Here is a 23,729-nt window from a genome sequence, read left to right as displayed (position 1 = left end):
CTGAAGGTAATTGGTTGCACCAGAGATTTGTATAGGCTTCATAACAAAGGGGGTGAATACATACGCACATGCCAATTATCATTTTTTTTATTTCTGAAAAATAGTTTTATGTATATATTTTTCTAATTTTACTTCACCAATTTAGACTATTGTTTTCTGATCCATCACATATAATTCAGATTAAAAAAAACATTGAACTAAAGGCTGTAATGTAAAAAATAGGTAAAACGCCAAGGGGGGTGAATACTTTTGCAAGGCACTGTAAACCCAGGATAGATCTAGAGCAAGCTAGCATCGCCTTCCTCTTGAAGGGTTTGCCTTGGACAAGGATCCCTCCTTCCCAATCCACTGCAACTTCAGACCTTACACTAAGAGGAACTACCACCTTGGACTTGGTATTCAGGACACTATTCAAAAATACCAGTCTGTCCTCAGCCCTCGGCCCATTGATACCAATCTTGGGTACTCCACAGTCCTCTCACAACAAGACAGATCTTCAGTTCCATATTCTTACCACACATGCCCAAAACAAACCGATGTCCGAGGGAGCAATTCAGGCCGTATACAGTTCCAAACTGTAAACAATTGGGCTCCCGGATACGAGCAACGTTCAGCCTACTCCAAACATTACGGTCATTCACCTTGCTGGAATAGCTCTGCCATGATAGCACCCCTCTGTGACATACCTTGCCCCTGTATTACATTATGTTGACCTCAGACATTTAACCACATGACCATTTTTCTTTCTGTGGAAGTGGGAGGGTGACCTTGCAGAGAACATTTTAACAACCACAAAAAGATAGGATACTCATCTTTGCCAATAAAGCATTTATAGTTAACAACTACTAAGAGAACGGCTAGAAAATTATGTCAAGGTGGTACAGGACCTTCCAAATCCTACATAAAATTGGTCCCCAACTATACTCTGTCTGCAGGGGAGGAGCAATTAAAATGAAGGCACTCTACTCCACATATTCTGGGATTGTCCGGCTCTACAGGAATTCTGGATTTCAGGGCTCAAATCGATTTATAAGGTGACAAATGTGTCTCTTGTGGGAGATCCAGTGGCATTCTCATTCCATATTACCTGTCCATCCAAAGTTACAAAAAGTCTCCTAAAACATCTGCTTAACGCAGCTAAGGCTTGTATACCTGCCATGTGGAAGAAGCCTTCTCCACCTACTATTGAACAATGGTTGGATCTTGTAGCTGACATACAATTTATGGCAGCAGATGACAGCTGATGTCAGAGAACAAACAGAAAAATTCTTAAAAATTTGGACTTCCTGTTTCATTTATAGGGACTCAGGGCCCATGTGAACACGTATAGTATATTTAATTAAAAAGCAGAAAAAAAATCAGAACTTACTTGTTGCCAACTGCCTCAAGAAAGTCTAAATTTTGGTAATAATTGTTGCCACTGGATTTACATGTTGCAAAATGTGTTTTATATATTTTTTGTCTAAACTCAATCATTTCTGTCTTTTCATTACTCAGTCTTCATCAAATAAATGTCTCTTGTAACCAATGCACCATTTAATAGTCTCTTTGCTTTCCTACCTGTCTTGTAGGTCCCGCTGTTCTTGCTTCAGCAACCTCATAGCACTTCGGCCTTTGCGCAACTCTCTTTGCATACGTTCTAGCTCCCCTTCTTGTCTCTGTAGGTCTCTGAGGAGGGAGTCATAACGTCCTTGAAGTTCTGACCTCTCTCTGCGCACACTATGCAATTCCATCAGAAGCAACGACAGAGGGGACTCAGTAGCAGCTGGGATAGTTTCAGATGCATGTTTTACCAGAGGAAGGGATTCAAACATATCAGATGGAGTCGTTTGAAGTGCTGTTGTGGTTGATACAGGAGATTGTCCTGACATAGTTGTTGTTGCTAATGGTGATGAAGGAATGGAAAGGGCATATTCAGAGGCTGGAGATGCCACTGGAGTAGATGGAGGAAACACTGGAAACAAAGGAACAGAACTTGTGGTCCATAAAGATTTGAGATTAGCAGAAGACTCAGAGGATGTAGCTATAGAAACACTGTTTTCTTTAACTTGTTCAGTTGTTTTGTATTGCTTTCCACCACCAAGCAGTTGGTTTACTTGTTGCTCTTGATTTTTCTTTCTTGGCTCTGTATTTTGAGCGGGGCTCTCTGTTTTGTTTTCAATCTTTCTCTTGTGTGTTGTCTTTTCTCCAGTTCTATGTTCTAGTTGTCTTTTAAGAGACTGAACATCTTCAGAACTTTCATAAAGTTGTCTCTGCTGAAGTTCTGCCAGTTTAATGCTTTCGTCTAGTTTAACCTTCAGTGACTGCTCTGATATTTCTTTTACTTTGAGCTCTTTTATCAAGGCTTCCTCCTTTCCTGTACATTCTTCCAACCGTTTTCTTAGTAATTGTATTTCTCCTTCTTTTTCTTTAACTTGTCTCTGTGAACTTTCTGCTTCTTCAGTGCTCAATTGAAGCTGCTTGAGCAGACTTTGAGATTGCTCATCTTTCTGTTGTACCTGTTGATGCAACTCTGTATTCTGCAACTGCTCATTACTTTCATTTGTCTGCCTAGAAAGAGATTCTTTGTTTTTAATTATTCCATCCAACTGCTTCTTAAGCTGCTGGATCTGTTCATTGTCATTTAAACTTCTTTCCATTAATTGGTTATGGCTCTCCTCCAATTGCCTTTTCAATGACAGCTTCTCTCGTTCATGTTCTTCAAGCTGGATTTTCCATGAGTGCTCCTGCTCAGCAAACTCTTTCAGCTGTCGCCTAAGGAACTGAAGTTCAGCAATGTTCTCCTCCAGCTGTCCCTTCAGTGACTGTTCCCTTTCCTCCAAGCGTCTGTGAAGCAAAAAGTTCTCCCCACTTCTCTCTTCCAGGTGTCTTTTTTGTGACTCAGTTTCTTCTAAACATTTTTGAAGCTGTTTATTCAAGGAATCTATTTCTTCGGACTTCTCCTGAATCTGTTTGTTAAGGGCGGTTTCAAAAGTTGCCTTTGCTTTCAATTGTTGTTTCAGGGTTTGTATTTCTTCAGCATTCTCTTGCAATTTTATCTTGCATGCTTGTCTTTCTCTTGCATCTTCTTCCATCTGTCTCAGCTGAACCTTTCTTCTTCCTTCATTTTCTTCCAGATGTCGTTTTAGCAGTTGCAACTCCCAGTCACTCTCTTCTAGTTTTCTTTGTATAGACTGCTGTTTTCCAACGCTCTCATTTAACTTTCTCCCCAAAGACTGAATTTCCTCCTCTCTATCCTGAAGCTGTGTCTGAAGAGATTGTATGTCAGCTTCACTATTTTTTATCTTTCGTAATAAACTTTCTTCTTTCTCAGCTGCAATCTGAATTTGGCTCTTCAGACTCACTATTTGCTCAGACATCTCATGGAGTTGTTGCTTAAGTAAAGTTGACTCTGCTGTTGGAGCTTGCAAATCATTATTTTCAACCGCATTGTCTTTTATTTGCTGCATATATTTTTCTTCCAAGTCTATTAACTGTCTCTTTAAAAGCTGCATTGATGCATCTTTCTCCTGTAGCTGTCTCTGCAAGGACATCATTTTATCCGCATTTTCTTCCAGTTCTCTGTATTGGGATTGCCTCTCTCTTTCATTCTCCTCCAGCTGTCTTTTTAATAACTGTTCTTCACTGTTAGTGTCTTGCAACTGTTTCTGAAGAAAGTGGATGGTAATATTACTTTCTTCCAGCTGCCTTTTCACTAATTGCTCTATGCCCTCTATCTTCTCCATGTTTCTTTTGAGTTCCTGTACCTCTCCTGTTCTTTCTTCAAGCTGTCTTTTCATTACCTGCTCCAATTCATCCTTTTTTATCAAGTTTTGTTTGAGTTCTTGCACCTCAACTGTTTTCTCTACCAATTGCCTGTTTGCCAGCTGCTCTCTTTCTTCCTCTATTGCCAGGTTTTCTTTTAGTTCTTGAGCCTCCTTAACCCTCACTTCCAATTGATTTTTCAGAAGCTCTTCGATTTCTTCTCCCTTTTCCAGGCTTTTCTTAAGCATTTGCACTTCCCCTTTCTTTTCTTCTAATTGCCTTTCCACTAACTTTTCGAGTTGCTCTCTTTTGTCCAAGGTTCGTTTCAGTTCCTGTACCTCTTTACTTTTCTCATCTAACTGCTTCTTCAGATAATGTTCTATTTTTTCCCTTTTCTCCAAGCCTTTCTTTAGGGTTTGTAATTCACCTGTTCTCTCCTCTAGTTGTCTCTTTACAAGCTGTTCTAACTCTTCCCTATTTTCTAAGTTTTTCCTAAGTAGCTGTATTTCTCCTGATCTCTCTTCCAATTGTTTCTTCAATAACTGTTCTACTTCTTCCCTTTGATGCAAGTTACTTCTAACAGTTTGTACCTCTATAGTTCTCTCTTCAAGATGCCTTTTTAAAGACTCAACTTCCATTGCAGTATCTTCACACTGCTTCTTAATCGAGTGGTCCTCTCGTCCTTCAAGATGCAGCTTTATAGACTGCATATCTCTTGTGCTTGCTTCTAGATGCTTTTTTAAAGAGAGTATCTCCTCAGAACTCTCTTGAAGGTGCTGTTTCAATGAATGGGATTCTTTCAAGTCATATATTTGCTGCTTTAATAACTGATTCTCTAAAGATTTCTCTTGAATATGTTTCTGTTGGACTGAATTTTCTATTTCTTTCTCCTGTATCTGTTTTCTAAGTGTCTGTATCTCATGTACACCCAGTTCTACTTTGGTACCTAAAGACTGGACCTCTTTAGAACTTAATTCCAACTGTGTCTTCAGAGAGTGTACCTCTTGGGTGCTTAGTTCTAACTGTGGCTTCAGTGATTGTACCTCTTGGGTGCTTAGTTCTAACTGTGGCTTCAGTGATTGTACCTCTTGAGTGCTTAAATCCAGTTGTGTCTTCAGTGATAGTATCTCCTGAGCATGTAGTTCAGATTGTGCTTTCAACGATTGCAACTCTATAGCACTGAACTCAAGTTGTGTCTTTAGTGAACCCACCTCACTAGTACTCACTTCCAACTGTGTCTTCAGTGAGTGCACCTGTCCATTACTCTGTTCCAGCTCTGCCTTTACTGACAGAACTTCTTCAGCTTTTTGTTCTGATTGTTTCTTTGCAGATTGAACTTCATTTTCTGTCAATTTCAGTTGTTCATTTAATGAATGAATATCTCCAAAGCTTAATTCTAATTGAGTCTTTAGTATTTGTACCTCTTCTAATTTTGATTCCAGCTGTGTTGTTAAAGATTGCTTATCTTTATTAGTCTGGTCTAGCTGAGTCAGTAGTGACTTTACCTCTCCAGTGCTTAGCTCCAGTTGTGTTTTACATTTTTGCACCTCTTCAATATTTGATTCCAGCTGTAACTTTAGCGATCTCTGCTCTACATTTCTCAGTTCGAGCTGTGTCTTCAAACACTGGATCTCCTCAGCATTCTTATTGTCTACAGTGCTTTCCTCCAACTGCTTTTCAATCAGCTGCACATCGCCTTCATGATTTTTCTCTGTAATGTCCTTCTTTGCATTGGTTTCCAAATGTACATTTGATTGCTCAGTGCCTTTTGGTGCACAGTGTTTTTCTTCTGTTTTTTGGGACTGCAAGTCTACAAAAACATCTTTGGGAGTCGTCTTTTCATTTTGATTTATATCTCCATCTCCATGTTGATGATCTTTATCCACTAAACTGCCACCTTCTGGCTCCTAAGATTAAAAAAAAGATAAATCAGATTAATAAGATTAAAGCTGAACATTTTTTATTTTTTTATTTTTTACAAGAAAGTTGGTCTTTATTAGAAAGAGATGGTACAAAATCCAAGTAATACATAGCAAAGTATCTTGCAACTTAAACAGAGCAGTGTATATAGAGTCACTGAACTCCAAGAGATGCATCCATCGCGCTTCGACAGGGTCCATACAACCCAGATGGAAGAAAGGGAGAAAGGGGGGGGTAGGAGAAAGGAGAGAGGGGGGAGGGAGGGGGGAGAAGGGGGGGAGGGGAGAGAGGGGGGCAGCCAGCACAAACCACACAACATCTTCTTCCCGATGCGCCGGGGAACAGGACACAGAAAGACTCCCAGCCAGTCATTACAGCGGGCCTACACAAGGTTGCCACACTTTCATAAACTTCGGGGGGCACCCCCTACTGGCATATATAAATTTATACATTGGCAAAACTTCATCAATGGACTTTTCCCAAGCTCTTCGTGTAGTATTTGTTTTTTTGCATAGAAGAGCAGAAATGAGATCAGCATTTTGGTGTACCTGGGTCTCTGTTCATCATCATGGATGGCCAACAGAGCCAACTCTGCCGTCAGGGGGAGAACATTTTTTATTTAAATATATTCTTTTACATCGACAAAAGATAAAAATCTACTAAATAGTAGTCAAATTATCACTTTGCTTCTCACAACCTGTTCAGAGAACAGAGCTGTGGGAGAGACTCAACAGGACCACCCCCATGGACTGACTACAAGAAACTAGAGGGGGGGCGGGGACAAGACCAGTAACCCCACACAAGGAGAGAGAGCAGCAGTGACTGGTCTTTATTATAAGGATTTTGCACAGAGGCAAAGTTTCACACTAGATTACTGCGCAGATCTGGAACAACTAAACAGAGCACACCAAGATTCCACTAAGAATACACATGCCTCTTGTATTTAGACAATATTTGGAGGCTTCGACTAGGCAAGCAGTTGTTGAAAAAACAGGTAAATATAAAGATCCCTACCCGGGTTTGAGAGCGTATACATCAAAAAGAGAGCAGATATTTCCTAAATGAATTGGGAAGATCAAAATGACTATAGTCAATTCACTTATATAGGCTCAAAATTGTTTAAACTAAAATTATTTCTTACACAAAATATTTATACCTCACAAAATTCCATTAAGATAGAATAACAGGTAAGACAGAATACTGTTTATGTTGCCTAGTCGAAAATGTCCCTACCTCTCCATTTAACGTTGCCTTTGGGTAAATACTTTGAGTTTTGGCATGCCTCTTTTGGTAGCAATTTATCGTACAGAATGCACTAGCACTTGGTCTAATAGTCAGCTAAGAGGATATCATTAATACCTGTTTCTAAACAATCTAAATAGCGGAATTTGCACTTACCTCCCGTACACATGAGGCTTGTACTTTTTTCAAGATCTGACCCATGAGCTCCTTCTGCCCCGTATGATATTGTACTATGCTTTCAGTTTCTAAATTTCCTCCTGTCAGTGCCTGAAACCTCTCTCTTAGAATATGGTTTTCTTTCTCCAGTCGCAGCAGAGCCTGGGATAATTCTGAGCTCAAGTCTAAAACTAGAAAATGAAATAAGGGCAACAAGAATGCTATACAGATATTATAGCTCTTACAGTTTTCCATTGGATACAAATATTAAAACTAGGCAGAAGTAAACAGATTGTCATTTCTTGAAAATAAATCACATATGTTGTTCTGTTATTTATAATGTAAGTAATCACTAAGGATAAACATGTAAATATGATATTTTTAAATCATAGTCATCATCATCATCATCATGATAATAACAGCACAAACTTCAGGCCTTATTTACCCATCAGATCTCTGAATTGAATCAAAAATGTTTAAAGCAAGCTATGAGCTGGTCATCATGGTCTGGTGCTCAGATTGTCTTAAACGCTTAGAAAGTGTTAGCTGCAGTTGGCCTTTAACTGGTTTGTTTACTACTCACCTGTCCCCAGACTGACTATATGCATGAAACCATTTACATGAGAACTTTAAGGCTGGCTTCAAACTGGTGCAAACACAGACGTTGCATGTGATTTGCATCACATTGCTGTGCATTTCACATGCAATGTCTGTGCGATGCAAATTCAGCCATACAAACTGTATGGATTAAATTGCATCACATTCGCACCATATTGGTGAAGGACCCTTTTTTTGTTCCACACTGGAATCAGATAACATGGGTGTTCACACCTACAGTATGCGATCTGATTCCTGCACCATTTCACAGTTCACACTGCAATCTGTGAAACGATCTGGGGGTGTCATTAACTTTTTTTTTTTTATCTTTTTATAAGTGTCATTAACTTTACATTAACACCCGCAGCGGTTCGCAGATGTCAGTGTGAACCACCAGCAAGTGACAAGCTATGCAGAAACCTGCACTGGAATTGCACTGGTTCCAGCATCGCATATGTGTGAACCGGGACTAAAAAAAGCCCCCACTTCCTAGTTGCTTTTAATGTGAAGTTTCTAATGTAAATTCCAACTTAGAAACCTCTGCTGCGTATTTACATGTCAGGCTGCCAAGATCTGTTTGCAAAGCTTAGATTTTCATACCGGTGTTGTGAAATTTGAAAAATAATTTCTCCATAATGCCTATAGATACAGAGATGCATGGGGGCTTTTTTTTTTAGTACTTCTACTGCTTGTTAGGAATATGGAAATATTTGATTGTGCGTGACTACAGGATCACTTTAAATGCCATCTAAATTTGCATAATGATCTAAGAATATCCTATGACAACACTGTGGTGTGACTTCAAATTGAACAGAGTTTCGAGTCGGTATAGTAAGTGGAACATCAACACATCTACTGGCAGGATCAACAGTTAAAGCAGATCTTCCCCCTCAATTTCAACGTCCCTCCTCTCCACCCCTTCTCCCCTATACTGTTCACAAAGAAGGAGGGGGGTGGGCCAAGTGGTGCATCATGTCTGCTGGATGAACCCAGAAGAGCTGGCAGCCTTTTGATGATGTCACGCAAGAAGATGGTGGCGTGGGGCTGGGTATGGCCCGAAGATTGCTTTCTGCAGGACAATGCTGGATCCACTGGGTGGGTGAGTATCTTAACTATGCAGAACCCATAACCAGGTAAGCAGGGATTAAAAAATAAAATAAAATGAGGGGAGGGTGAAAATGCTATTTTATTAAAACTATCTCATGGGGAACATAGAAAAGAAATTAAATCTCCTGTGTTATTGATATTGACAGGCTGCATCATATATCAATCAAATTTGTTAATATTTTGCCATTGGTTCAACATTAACTATAATGTTGAACCAATGTTGTTATAGTTGTTATAGTATAACAACTATAGCCAGTTTTGAAGGAAAGAGTTCTTTGATGTTAACACCAAAAAGTCTGATTATTTTGATTAAAATTGCAGTGGTCAGACAATGATTAATTATTGTATGCTACCTCTTTAACTTTGAGGTAGAATAGAACAGTCAAGTCACCTGGCAAGTTAAAATGGTTAATGTTGCTTCAAATCGTAAAAGGTCACAATAGATTTTACTACCTACTGGTAAATATAACTTCAGCACATACACATATAATGAATACATTTTTTTTCCATAAACCTTATTAACACATACATTCTTTTTGTGGCTCTTGCTTGACCCAGGCTTTTCCTCTGATAGTCAAGTTTTCTCTCTCCCACTTTGAGATCGTCTCTGTATCAGCCTCATAATCTCTCTCCCAGCCTTGAGTTGCCTCTTGCCTAAGTTCTCGAATCTCCTCAGCCAGAGTTAGGTTGTCCTGTAGTAGACACTGCATTCGCTGGCACTCTGTATCTCTTTCCTGTAATACAGTTTAACCTCATATTACATATACCCATAACAAAAAGAGCAACATTTTTATATATATATATATATATATATATATATATATATATATATATATATATATATATATATAAATAGTAGCTCACAAAAGTGAGTACACCTCTCACATTTTTGGAAATATTTTATTATCTCTTTTCATGTGACAACACTGAAGAAATCACACTTTGCTACAATGTAAAGTAGTGAGTGTACAGCTTGTATAACAGTGTAAATTTGCTTTCCCCTCAAAATAACTCAACACACAGCCCTTAATGTCTAAACCCCTGGCAACAAAAGTGAGTACACCCCTAAGTGAAAATGTCCATTATTTTCCAGCACTGCCTTAAACCTCTTGGGCATGGAGTTCACAGCTTCACAGGTTGCCACTGCAGTCCTCTTCCACTCCTCCATGACGACATCACGGAGCTGTTGGATGTTAGAGACGTTGCGCTCCTCCACCTTCTGTTTGAGGATGCCCCACAGATGCTCAATAAGATTTACGTCTGGTGACATGCTTGGCCAGTCCATCGCCTTTACCCTCAGCTTGTTTAGCAAGGCAGTGGTCATCTTGGAGGAGTGTTTGGGGATGTTATCATGTTGGAATGCTGCCCTGCAGCCCAGTCTCTGAAGTGAGGGGATCATGCTCTGCTTCAGTATGTCACAGTACATGTTGGCATTTATGGTTCCTTCAATGAACTGTAGCTCCCCAGTGCCTGCAGCACTCATGCAGCCTCAGACCATGACACTCCCACCACCATGCTTGACTGTAGGCAAGACACACTTGTCTATGTACTCCTCACCTGGTTTCCACCCTACACGCTTGACATTATAAGAACCAAATAAGTTTATCTTGGTCTCATCAGATCAAAAAACATGGTTCTAGTAATTGTTTTTAGTCTGCTTGTCTTCAGCAAACTGTTTGCATGCTTTATTATGCATCATCTTTAGAAGAGACTTCCTTCTGGGACAACAGCCGGGCAGACCAATTTGATGCAGTGTGCGGCATATGGTCTGAGCACTGACAGGCTGACCCCCCACCCCTTCAACCTCTGCAGCAATGCTGGCAGCACTCATACGTCTATTTTGCAAAGACAACCTTTCGATATGACTCTGAGCACATGCACTCAACTTCTTTGTTTGACCATGGCGAGATCTGTTCTGAGTGGAACCTATTCTTTTAAACTGCTGTATGGTCTTGGCCACCATGCTGCAGCTCAGTTTCAGGGTCTTGACAATCTTCTTATAGCCTAGGCCATCTTTATGTAGAGCAACAATTCTTTTTTTCAGATCCTCAGAGAGTTCTTTGCCATGAAGTGCCATATTGAACTTCCATTGACCAGTATGGGAGAGTGAAAGCAATAACACCAAATTTAACACACCTGCTCCTCATTCACACCTGAGACCTTGCAACACTAACAAGTCACATGACACCGACGAGGGAAAATGGCTATTTGGACCCAATTTGGACATTTTCACTTAGGGGTATACTCACTTTTGTTGCCAGTGGTTTAAACATCAATGGCTATGTATTGAGTTATTTTGAGGGGACAGCAAATTTGCACTGTTATACAAGCTGTACACTCAATACTTTACATTGTAGAAAAGCGTCATTTCTTCAGTGTTGTCACATAAAAAGATATAATAAAATATTTACAAAAATGTAAAGGGTGTACTCACTTTTGTGAGATACTGTATATATATATATATATATATATATATATATATATATATATATATATATATATATATATATATATATATATATATATATACACACAGTCAGGTTATATTTATTTGGACACAGGCACAATTTTAGTTTTTCAGGTATTTACCTAAACATATTCAAGTTATAGTTATATAATGCATTTGGACGGAAAGTACACACTCTTAGGTTTAATTTGAGGGTATGTACATCCAAATCGGAGGAAGGGTTTAGGATATATAGCTCTTAAGAATAGCCATCCCTTTTTTAAGGGGCCAAAAGTAATTGGACAATTGAATCAAAAGCTGTTTCATGGCCAGGTGTGGGCTACTCCTTCGTTATTTCTTTATCAATTAAGCAGGTAAAAGCTCTGAAGTTGATTCTAAGTGTGGTATTTGCATTTGGAATCTATTGCTGTGAACCTACATCATGCGTTCAAAGTAACTGTCCATGCAAGTGAATCAGGATATTGTAAGGCTTCAAAAAACAAAACAAATCTGAATCTCTCCAAACCAGAGCGATAGCAGCAATATTAGGAGTGGCCAAATCAACAATTTGGTACATTCTGAGGATAGAAGAACACACTGGTGATCTCAGCAACATAAAAAGGCCCGGACGTCCACAGAAGACAACAGTGGTGAATGATCGCAGGATCCTCTCTATGTTAAATAAAAACACATTCACAACATCCAGACAAGTGAAGGACACTCTCCAGGAGGTTGGCTTATCATTGTCTACAATCACGAGAAGACTTCACAAGAACACATTTAGAGGGTTCACCCCAAGGTGCAAATCATTCATAAGCCTGAAGCATAATAATAATAATAAAAAAAATAAAAAAATCAGATTATACTTTGCCAAAAAACATCTAAAAAAAACAGACCAGTTCTGGAAAAGCATTCTTTGGATGGATGAAACTAAGATTAATCTGTACCAGAATGACAAGAAGAAAAAAGTGTGGAAAAGTCTTGGAACAGCTCATGATCCAAAAACACACAACGTCATCTGTAAAACATGGTGGAGGCAGTGTGATGCCATGGGCATGCATGGCTTCCAGTGGCACTGGGTCATTGGTGTTTATTGATAATGTGACAGAAGACAGAAGCACCCGAATGAATTCTGCAGTGTTTAGAGACATACTGTCAGCTCAGATTTGGCCAAATGCAGCAAAGTTGATTGGACGGTGCTTCACAGTACAGATGGACAATGATCCAAAACATACTGCAAAAGCAACCCAGGAGCTTCTGAACGGAAAGAAGTGGAATATTCTGCAATAGCCGAGTCAATCACCTGATCTCAACCCAATTGAGCATGCATTTTACTTGCTGAAGGCAAAACTAAGGGCAGAAAGAGCCACAAACCAAGAACAACTGAATACAGCTGTAGTTGGAGCCTGGCAAAGCATTAGAAAGGAGGGAAACCAGTCTTTAGTAATGTTCATGGGTTCCAGACTTCAGGCAATCATTGCCAGTAAAGGTTTCTAAACAAAATATTAAAAATGAACCTTTTATTCATGATTATATTCATTTGTCCAATTACATTTAACCCCCTCAAAATTGTGGAAGGTGGGAGGCTGTGCATAAAAAATGGTTGCAGTTCCTAAAATTTGTATGTTTATGTTCAACCCCTTGAATTAAAGCTCAAACTCTGCACTTTAAATTCATTTGGATTGTTTCATTTTAATTTTATTCTGGTGGCATATAGAGCCAAAAGTATGAAAATTGTGCCTGTGTCCAAATATATATGGACCTAACTAAATATATATATATATATATATATATATATATACACACACACATACACACACACACACAAGAATTTTAAGAAGTTTAACCAGTTGCCGACCGCCGCACGCCGATGTACGTCGGTACAATGGCACGGGCAGGCATAAGGACATACATGTACGTCCCTTGCCTCCCGCGGGTCGGGGGTCGGTATTCGTACGGGAGCGATCCCGGACGAGGGGACGGCCATTCATTCATGGCCACCCCCTCGCGATCGCTCCCGACGAATAGAAATCCCCGGTGACATCACTTCCTCTCCTGTAATGTAAACACAGGAGAGGAAGTGATGTATTCTCTCCTCCGTGTCGGTATTTTTCGTTCCGACACGGAGGAGAGCGGATCAGTAAGTTGCACCAACACTCACACACACAGTAGAACATGCCAGGCACACTCACACCCCCCCTTTACCCCCCGATCACCCCCCCAATTACCCCTGCCCCCCAGTCACAGTGACACCAATGTCATTTTTTTTTTTTTTTTTTGCATTGGTGTCATTTGTGACTGTAATAACTGTTAGGGCAGTTAGAGTTAGCCCCCTTTAGTTCTAATGTACCCCCCTAACCCCCCCAATAAAGGTTTAACCCCGTGATCACCCCCCGTCGCCAGTGTCACTAAGGCTGGGTTCACATTGCAGCGGTTTATGAGAACGAATGTGATTCGCACCGCACTGCAGTGCAAATCACATCCGATCTCTGTGCGATTCGAGTTCAGCCATTCGCCGCACCCGCCGCACCCGCCGCACCCGCCACACCCGCCGCACCCGCCGCAAATTCGCACGGGACCCTTTTTTTGGCCCGCAGCAGAATCGGATCGCATGGGTGTTCACACCATGCGATCCGAGTTTGCAGATCGCACTGCGATATGCGAACTGATCTGGGGGTGTCAGTAACATTTCACTGACACTCCCAGCAGTTCGCATAGGGCAGTGTGAACTGCCGCCGGGAGGCATGCGATGCGGGAACCCGCCGCGGATTCGCGGCGTTTCCGCATCGCTCCAGTGTGAACCCAGCCTAATAAGCGATCATTTTTCTGATCGCCGTATTAGTGTCACAGGTGACGCTAGTTAGGCAGGTAGGTATTTAGGTTCGCCGCAGCTTTTTATAGCGCCAGGGAACCCCATATACTACCGCATAAAGCCCCCTGATTGCCCCCTAGTTAACCCTTTCACCAGTGATCACCATATAACTGTTACAGGTGACGCTGGTTGGTTAGTTATTTTTTTATAGTTTCAGGGCACCCGCCATTTATTACCTAATAAAGGTTTAACCCCCTGATCACCCGGCGGGTGTCATTTGTGACTAATAACTGTTAGGGCAGTTAGGGTTAGCCCCCTTTAGTTCTAAGGTACCCCCCTAACCCCCCCAATAAAGGTTTAACCCCGTGATCACCCCCCGTCGCCAGTGTCACTAAGGCTGGGTTCACATTGCAGCGGTTTATGAGAACGAATGTGATTCGCACCGCACTGCAGTGCAAATCACATCCGATCTCTGTGCGATTCGAGTTCAGCCATTCGCCGCACCCGCCGCACCCGCCGCACCCGCCACACCCGCCGCACCCGCCGCAAATTCGCACGGGACCCTTTTTTTGGCCCGCAGCAGAATCGGATCGCATGGGTGTTCACACCATGCGATCCGAGTTTGCAGATCGCACTGCGATATGCGAACTGATCTGGGGGTGTCAGTAACATTTCACTGACACTCCCAGCAGTTCGCATAGGGCAGTGTGAACTGCCGCCGGGAGGCATGCGATGCGGGAACCCGCCGCGGATTCGCGGCGTTTCCGCATCGCTCCAGTGTGAACCCAGCCTAATAAGCGATCATTTTTCTGATCGCCGTATTAGTGTCACAGGTGACGCTAGTTAGGCAGGTAGGTATTTAGGTTCGCCGCAGCTTTTTATAGCGCCAGGGACCCCCATATACTACCACATAAAGCCCCCTGATTGCCCCCTAGTTAACCCTTTCACCAGTGATCACCATATAACTGTTACAGGTGACGCTGGTTGGTTAGTTATTTTTTTATAGTTTCAGGGCACCCGCCATTTATTACCTAATAAAGGTTTAACCCCCTGATCACCCGGCGGGTGTCATTTGTGACTAATAACTGTTAGGGCAGTTAGGGTTAGCCCCCTTTAGTTCTAAGGTACCCCCCTAACCCCCCCAATAAAGGTTTAACCCCGTGATCACCCCCCGTCGCCAGTGTCACTAAGGCTGGGTTCACATTGCAGCGGTTTATGAGAACGGATGTGATTCGCACCGCACTGCAGTGCAAATCACATCCGATCTCTGTGCGATTCGAGTTCAGCCATTCGCCGCACCCGCCGCACCCGCCGCAAATTCGCACGGGACCCTTTTTTTGGCCCGCAGCAGAATCGGATCGCATGGGTGTTCACACCATGCGATCCGAGTTTGCAGATCGCACTGCGATATGCGAACTGATCTGGGGGTGTCAGTAACATTTCACTGACACTCCCAGCAGTTCGCATAGGGCAGTGTGAACTGCCGCCGGGAGGCATGCGATGCGGGAACCCGCCGCGCATTCGTGGCGTTCCCGCATCGCTCCAGTGTGAACCCAGCCTAATAAGCGATCGTTTTTCTGATCGCTGTATTAGTGTCACAGGTGACGCTAGTTAGGCAGGTAGGTATTTAGGTTCGCTGCAGCTTTTTATAGCGCCAGGGACCCCCATATACTACCGCATAAAGCCCCCTAATTGCCCCCTAGTTAACCCTTTCACCAGTGATCACCATATAACTGTTACAGGTGACGCTGGTTGGTTAGTTATTTTTTTATAGTTTCAGGGCACCCGCCATTTATTACCTAGTCTCACTAGTGTACCCCTAAATTTAGGGGTGTCTACTTTCCAAAATGGGGTCATTTGGGGGGGGTTTGTGCCATCTTGGCATTTTATGGCCTTCAAAACTGTAACGCCCTTAGAAAGCCTGAAGGCGGTGCTTGGTTTTCGGGGCCCCGTACGCGGCTAGGCTCCCAAAAAGTCCCACATATGTGGTATCCCCATACTCAGGAGAAGCAGCAGAATTTATTTTGGGGTGTCATTTCACATATGCCCATGGCATGCGTGAGCAATATATCATTTAGTGACAACTTTGTGAAAAAAAAAAAAAAAAAAAAAAAGTTTGTAATTTTCCCGCAACTTGTGGCAAAATATAAAATATTCCATGGACTCAACATGCCTCTCAGCAAATAGCTTGGGGTGTCTACTTTCTAAAATGGGGTCATTTGTGGGGGTTTTGTGCCATCTTGGCATTTTATGGCCTTCAAAACTGTAATAGGTAGTGAGGAGTGAAATCAAAAAATTACGCCCTTAGAAAGCCTGAAGGCGGTGCTTGGTTTTCGGGGCCCCGTACGCGGCTAGGCTCCCAAAAAGTCCCACATATGTGGTATCCCCGTACTCAGGAGAAGCAGCAGAATTTATTTTGGGGTGTCATTTCACATATGCCCATGGCATGCATGAGCAATATATCATTTAGTGACAACTTTGTTAAAAAAAAAAAAAAAAAAAAAAGTTTGTAATTTTCCCGCAACTTGTGGCAAAATATAAAATATTCCATGAACTCAACATGCCTCTCAGCAAATAGCTTGGGGTGTCTACTTTCTAAAATGGGGTCATTTGTGGGGGTTTTGTGCCATCTTGGCATTTTATGGCCTTCAAAACTGTAATAGGTAGTGAGAAGTGAACTCAAAAATTTACGCCCTTAGAAAGCCTGAAGGCGGTGCTTGGTTTTCGGGGCCCCGTACGCGGCTAGGCTCCCAAAAAGTCCCACATATGTGGTATCCCCATACTCAGGAGAAGCAGCAGAATTTATTTTGAGGTGTCATTTCACATACGCCCATAGCATGTGTGAGCAATATATCATTTAGTGACAACTTTGTGTAAAAAAAAAAAATATTTTTTTTTTTGTCATTATTCAATCGCTTGAGGCAAAAAAATAAAATATTCAATGGGCTCAACATGCCTCTTATCAATTTCCTTAGGGGGTCTACTTTCCAAAATGGGGTCATTTGGGGGGGTTTTGTACTGCCCTGCCATTTTAGCACCTCAAGAAATGAGATAGGCAGTCGTAAACTAAAAGCTGCGTAAATTCCAGAAAACGTACCTTAGTTTGTAGATGTGACAACTTTTGCGCAAACCAATAAATATACAATTATTGACTTTTTTTTTACCAAAGACATGTGGCTGAATACATTTTGGCCTAAATGTATGACTAAAATTGAGTTTATTGGATTTTTCTAATAACAAAAAGTAGAAAATATCATTTTTTTTCAAAATTTGCGGTCTTTTTACGTTTATATCGCAAAAAATAAAAATCGCAGAGGCAATCAAATACCATCAAAAGAAAGCTCTATTTGTGGGAAGAAAAGGACGCAAATTTTGTTTGGGTACAACATTGCATGACCGCGCAATTACCAGTTAAAGCAGCGCAGTGCCAAAGTGTAAAAAGACCTCTGGTCATTTACCAGCAAAATGGTCCGGTCTGAAAGTGGTTAAACATACCTAGATATATCTTACCATTTCTAATCGCTTGATTCTTTCTTCGAGTGAGTGCTTTTCTCTTTCGCACATGCGCAGTCTCTCAGAACGTTCTCTTTCAGCAGCAAGTTGATGTTCTAACACCTCTTTATCTTCCAACAGACTCCTAGAAAACTCTTTCTCTTCCTGTTAGAAACAAATATATTCCACATCAGTCTTCTGAACCTACCCATATTGCCAATAAAGTGAAAGTGGGCTTTTGAGAGGACAGACCTGAAGGGATCGTTGATAAAAATCCATAATGCGTAGTCTCTCTGTGAGAGTGCTCACTTGTGTCTCAGAGCGTCGTGAGCGCTCTCTTAATGCATCAAGCTCATCACGGTAACTACGAGAGAGAGCAGCCGTTTGCGAAAGTTCCCGAACCTAGGAAATGTGAAGATATGTTTAACACATTGCAAGAGCGAAAGAGCAAGCCGCCAATGAAAAAGAAATAAATAAATACATTATATATATATATATATATATATATATATATATATATATATTGTGACATTATGAAAGATGAGGTGATTGATGGATGTTATGTTTCAGCTCACATCCGTTCATTTAAGAACGGAGATCTAAGGTGGAATCCGGTCCGGGTATTACCAGTCACCTTGGGTTGGATTTTGCGGTCCACTTGTGTCCACCAACAGGTTGTATAAATAAAGCAGGACTGGAGCAAAGAGTTCAGGAAGCCACAAACCTGAAAGAGCTGTTTAGGTGAAGTTTGCATTTGTGAGTGAAAAGGTTTGCATTATCTTTGTTTTGTGGGTGACTGGGAGAAGCCCATCACCTGTGAGTTAGAAACCTGCATCTGTTTAGTGCCTGGATGGCAAGGATTTATTTTATGTTTTCGTTTGTTTTATTTTCATGCAACCATTCAAAATAAAACTGGCTACAAGTCAGATATTAAGAAAACCTGTAGTTTGTACTGCCTTTTTCCCAGGGAAAGTGATCCCCCTTGAGCTAACCCCTGACATATGGTGGATTTAGCCGGCATCTACCTGAGCAAAAGGAAAGATGGAGGACGTGTTAAAAGCTATGCTGCATGCTACTACAACTCAGCAGGAAACCAATCGGCAAGTCGCAGAGGCCACTGCAGCCCAGCAGGAAGGGAATCGCCAGCAGCATGAGCAAATCTCCAGGCTATTGCAGCCCAGCAGGAAATGAACCGGTAGTTTGCGGAGGCCCTGCTGGAATTAACAAAGGGGTCCATGGGTCCTTTGCCAGAGGAACAGAAAATGGTGCATGCCAGCTATTACCTGCAGAACATGACACCTGCAGATGATGTGGAAGCTTACCTAACAACTTTTGAAAGAGTCGCTGTTCGAGAAGGATGGCAAAAGAGCAATGGACAGGACTGCTAGTGCCCTTTATGATAGGAGAATCTCAAAAGGCCTATTATGACCTGGAACCGGATGCTGCCCAGGATTATGAGACACCTAAGAATAAGATGCTTGCACACCTAGGTGTCACCATTGCAGTCCGGGCTCAAATGGTTCATCGGTGGTCATACAGTAATGACAAGCCACCCTGCTCCCAAATGTTTGACTTGATACACCTCACCAAGAAGTGGCTACAGCCAGCGACTTTGGCAAGCCCTAAAATTGTGGAGCATGTGGTCATGGACAAGAATTTGTGTGCGTTCCCTGCCACTGTGAGGAAGTGGGTCAGCCATGGATCCAGTAGGACTGTTCTGGGGTTCAAGGGCATGGGGACAAATTACAAGACTGTTGCTACAAATAATGAGACTATGGGCTCAGGACCTGGAGACTGGCCAAATAGGTCAGGAAGGTCTCTGAGGCCGTTTAGAGTACTGGGTAAAGAACACATAAATGGTATCACTTCCATGCGTTAGGTCATATTGCCGCTAACTGATCCCCAAATGATGAACCAATGCAATGTGATAATACTTATTTAAAAAAACACATGTCTCTTTTTGCATAGGTGTACTACATCATGTCAGAGATGCATGGAAAAACAAATGTGTATGATTTCTGTTAATGGAAAGCCAGTCACTCCTCTGCTAGAATCTAGTAGTATTGTGACATTAGTCAAAGGGGATTTTGTAAATCCTGCCAAGTTACACCCTAGCACTAATGGGGTGATTTGTATACATAGTGACACATGCGACTACCAGACTGCTGTGGTCGAGTTTGATACCCCTTGGGGCACTGAGACACATTCAGTGGGGGTGGTACCCTCACTACTTCATGAAGCCCTAGTGGGAAGAGATTTTCCACACGTTTGGAGTTTATGGGAAAACAAAAGGAGTCAGAAGGACAGAGCTCCCCTTGCTTAGGAAACCCTGGAACTCACTCCAGACTCTTTTGATTGCAAAATTGAAAGGGAAACTGTTGGTGTGTCCCACGAAGGGGTAGATCCTTTTCCCTTTTCTGTAATGGCTGAGGAGCAGGAGGAGCTGGAATCCAGCCCCCAGCTTGAGGTTAATGAACAAGTAATTTCTTTCTGACTCTAATAGTGAGGTCAGAATGTGGTGCCTGACTTAAAAGTCAGGAAAGATGATTTTTGTACGGAACAACTAAGAGACTCAACACTCAATCAACACTCAATCAGTCAGAGAAAATGTTAAAATGATTGATGGGGAACTAATGTAGGGGTGTTGTTTCCCTACATGGTTCTTAAAAATAACTTGCTGTATCAAGTGGTAAAGCAAGAGGAGGAGGAGGTAGAGCAACTAGTGGTTCCCAAACCCTATCGTCAGATGGTATTAGATTTAGCCCATGGTCATAAAATTAATGGACACCTGGGTATAGAGAAAACGAAGGAGCGAAAAAATCCCAAAAAAATGTTGGCCTGGTTTCCATGCAGATGTCAAAGAATGTTGTGAGTCATGCCCAGAGTGTCAGTATTCTGCGCCATCACCCCATTTTTGCAGTCCGCTGGTACCGTTACCGATAACTGAAGTGCCCTTTGAACGAAATGGCATGGATCTGGTGGGACCAGTACTAAAGTCTGCCCGGGGCCGTCAGCACATACTGGTAATACTGGACTATGCCACACGGTAACCTGAAACCATTTCCTTTGCGGAATACCTCAGCTAAGACTATTGACAAAGAGCTGGTCCAGGTATTTAGTCGTGTGGGTATTCCAAAAGAAATATTACTGGATCAAGGCACACCATTTATGTCCAGAGTCATGGGAGAATTTGGGATTTTTTTGCTGTCGTACCTCATGTTTGCCATATGAGAGGTACCTCAGGCCTCTACAGGTTATTCCCCATTTTAACACAAAACAGGGGCTTTGCAGCCTTTACATTGTGAGACCAGGCTGGCTACAAAAATTTCTCTACATATGACAATACAGATTAATTATTAAGAGGATTTAAAACAGACACATTATGTTGTGGCAAATGAAACACAGAGGATAACTCAATTTCAGAACCTTCATGGGACCACACACCCACCATTACACACATTAAAAAAGATCTGTGACACATTTTGTCTTGTGAAAAATTGCTTCTCAAACTTCATATAAGCACACAAACTACTTAGTTCTTCAGCAGACTATGAAGATTTATATAAAAAGCTTTTCAAAGACATGAACCTCTTCTGCTACATGGAGTAGTATGCAAATGCAAACTAATGAATAGCCTAGGAGCTCTGAGAGTTGAATCTACCCAGTGTTGTAGGGTGGACATTCTAATGGCGCATACACACGATCGGAAATTCAGCCAGCAAAAGACAGATGAGTAATTTTGGTTGGAAAATGCGATTGTGTGTATGCTCCATCGGACTTTTGCTGGCTGAATTTCGGCCAGCAAAGGATTGAGAGCATGTTTTCAATTTTTCGGTCGGAGAAAGTTCCTATCCAAAAATCCATTCGTGTGTATGCAATTCCGATGCACAAAAACTCACGCATGCTCAGATTCAACTACGAGATGGAAGCTATTGGCTACTGGCTATTAAACTTCCCTTTTCTAGTCCCGTCGTACATGTTGTATGTCACCACGTTCTCGACGGTCGGAATTTGATGTGACCGTGTGTATGCAAGACAGCTTGAGCAAAATCCCATCAGGAAAACCATCAGAGATTTTTCCAACCAAAATTTCCGATCATGTGTACGCGGCATAACTGTTTCTTTATGCGATAGCTGGCATTTTAGACATCTTTAATCTTACATTTCTGTTTCTATATTGTGATTTATTTTTTTAGGAGCCAATCTAAAGGAGTTTTCAATCTAAATGAATGTCTGTGATGTGAGGAATGTTGTGACCGCATTATGTACAACTGTTCTACAATGTGACTTGAATGGTCACTTTGCTGCTGTGAGTTTGTAAAAGTCACAGTGCAAATTCATACATTGTAAATTCTACAAACATTGTTGGAGAATGTCCAATACAATCTGTTTGGTAAAGGTTTTCTCTGTAACCTTCAAATTTTTACAGTACATCTTTCAAGTCAGCTGTTCTGATATATGTCAATATACATGTCTATTCATCTTGGACAACTTTCATCCTCTGAGGTAGGACAAATAGAATGTCATTCTATCCTTTTTTAATACATATACATTGCAAAGGCTCAAAAGGCAGTAAGATAATTCAATATGTATTACGTAGTATTCAAGAAAAAAAGAGGACATTTCTTAATGTGCATTACTAACAGATAGGGTTGGGGTGTGACTAAGCATGCGATGGAACACAGACATGCTGGTACAAACATACACTGCATGTGTCACTCCATTTTATGAAGTTAAAAAATGATTAATTCAGTACAAGCTAGAGCATGTCACCCCACCATATATGCTTTGAGTCTCTTATGCTGACACAACAATTTTCAGGCAGTTTAAAGCTATTTTTTCAAAATATTCAAAAAAATTTGCAAAAAAAATTAGCATTTCTTAGTAGTAGTTTTTTTATTTTTGCATAATTTTTTCATCCACTAATTCATATGAGGCTAATTCAAATAATGCAGGAAGAAATATGGAATAATAATGTATGGTAAAGGACAATGTAACCCTAAACAATTGAACATTTGTACCTGCTGATGTACTTTTCTCAGCTCCACTTCCAGTAACTGCACCTGCTGCTGACTGTCCAGTAATTCCTCAGACTTTTCCTCCCTTTGGAAGTGTAAAGAAAGAGATAAGATTACCCATTAAAGTCTAAACTGCATTTTATATACATTTAAACTGTACATGCCAAAATTATAGTGGTGCATCTATTACTGATTCCACTAAAATGTGCCTGTTTTCTTCTACTAACATTCTATATTCCAAATGTGTTCTATTTATCACAGCCTTTTAAAAAAAGATTCACCTAACATCTGTTTTGTAATGGGAAAGTACTTTTTTTGTACCATTTATTCTTTTTATCACTAGGTGAATGTAGATTCTGAAGGTTAACGCTTGCCCATTTTTAATTTTGCACAATATGCAAACTGTTCCCTGGAGATGAGCTTTTGGCCACAAAAAAATCTTGACGTGCCTAAATACTTGTAAATGAGTCTAAATGCTAGGCGTGTTCACTCCAATGCCCAGAAAAAGAAATATTCTGGCCAGTGAAATGAATAAATGCCAAAACATGTCTAAATGCGTATGCAAAAACGTGTTTTTTGGTGTGTTTTTTAAGCTGCTTTTTACCTGCCAGGAGCAAGAGCGTCCAGGGGTGGAAAATGTCCTGTGTGCATGAGGCCTTTATATAAAAGAGGAAATGTAACCCTTCAAATGTTGAAAGTATTCATGTAGTTCCTGGCACCATAGAGGGCATGATGGCAAATTAACCAAATTACATTCTATTTATTTAATACGATCCCCAAAAATAGCTGCTATTGTACTGTGAGATTTGTCCTGGCAAGTATCGGCACAGGGTGAATTCTGAGAGAAATTGTCGGATGAATCTTATTTAGATGAATTAAAAAGAAATTTACATGAGCAAACTTCTCCAATAAATCAACTATGAATGCAACTTAAAAACTTTGAACTTACAATCAATTTAATTTTTTTTTTAGGGTTTATGTACAAAGTTGATCACTGTGAGTCACCTTATTCACACTTTATTTGAAGCAAGTGGAGTGGCACTCTCTGAGAATCTTTATGGAGCTACCAATATTCTACCTCATTTCTAAAAGAAGTGGCTTTAAGGTATAGTACACATGTCTTATCACAATGACTGGTAAAACATTGGTAAAAAATGATTTCTAAAGCTGAACTATAGGCAGCTATTATAAAAAA

General features: G+C 41.1%; 1 protein-coding gene across 2 annotated transcripts in view; it reads right to left on the bottom strand.

Moving 5' to 3' along the window:
* The window catches only part of LOC143932110 (uncharacterized), a 145,895-nt gene that overhangs the window by 49,907 nt on the left and 72,259 nt on the right, over positions 1-23,729 (bottom strand). Inside the window, exons 9-14 of one of the 2 annotated variants that reach the window (XM_077455807.1) lie at positions 22,538-22,619; positions 17,769-17,918; positions 17,535-17,681; positions 9,296-9,500; positions 7,063-7,253; positions 1,561-5,651 (exon numbers count right to left, since the gene is read on the bottom strand). In XM_077455807.1, the coding sequence (XP_077311933.1) occupies positions 1,561-5,651; positions 7,063-7,253; positions 9,296-9,500; positions 17,535-17,681; positions 17,769-17,918; positions 22,538-22,619 (4,866 nt within the window). The remainder of the gene's footprint in view (positions 1-1,560; positions 5,652-7,062; positions 7,254-9,295; positions 9,501-17,534; positions 17,682-17,768; positions 17,919-22,537; positions 22,620-23,729) is intronic. The other variant, XM_077455808.1, reaches the window with a different exon arrangement.

This window comes from Lithobates pipiens, unplaced genomic scaffold (assembly GCF_037356315.1).
Source record: "Lithobates pipiens isolate NorthernLeopardFrog02 unplaced genomic scaffold, aLitPip1_a1.2 Scaffold_10, whole genome shotgun sequence".
In the NCBI taxonomy this organism is placed as follows: Eukaryota; Metazoa; Chordata; class Amphibia; order Anura; family Ranidae; genus Lithobates; species Lithobates pipiens.
Note: the sequence above shows the minus strand (reverse complement) of the source record. Positions and strands in the feature narration are given on the sequence as shown.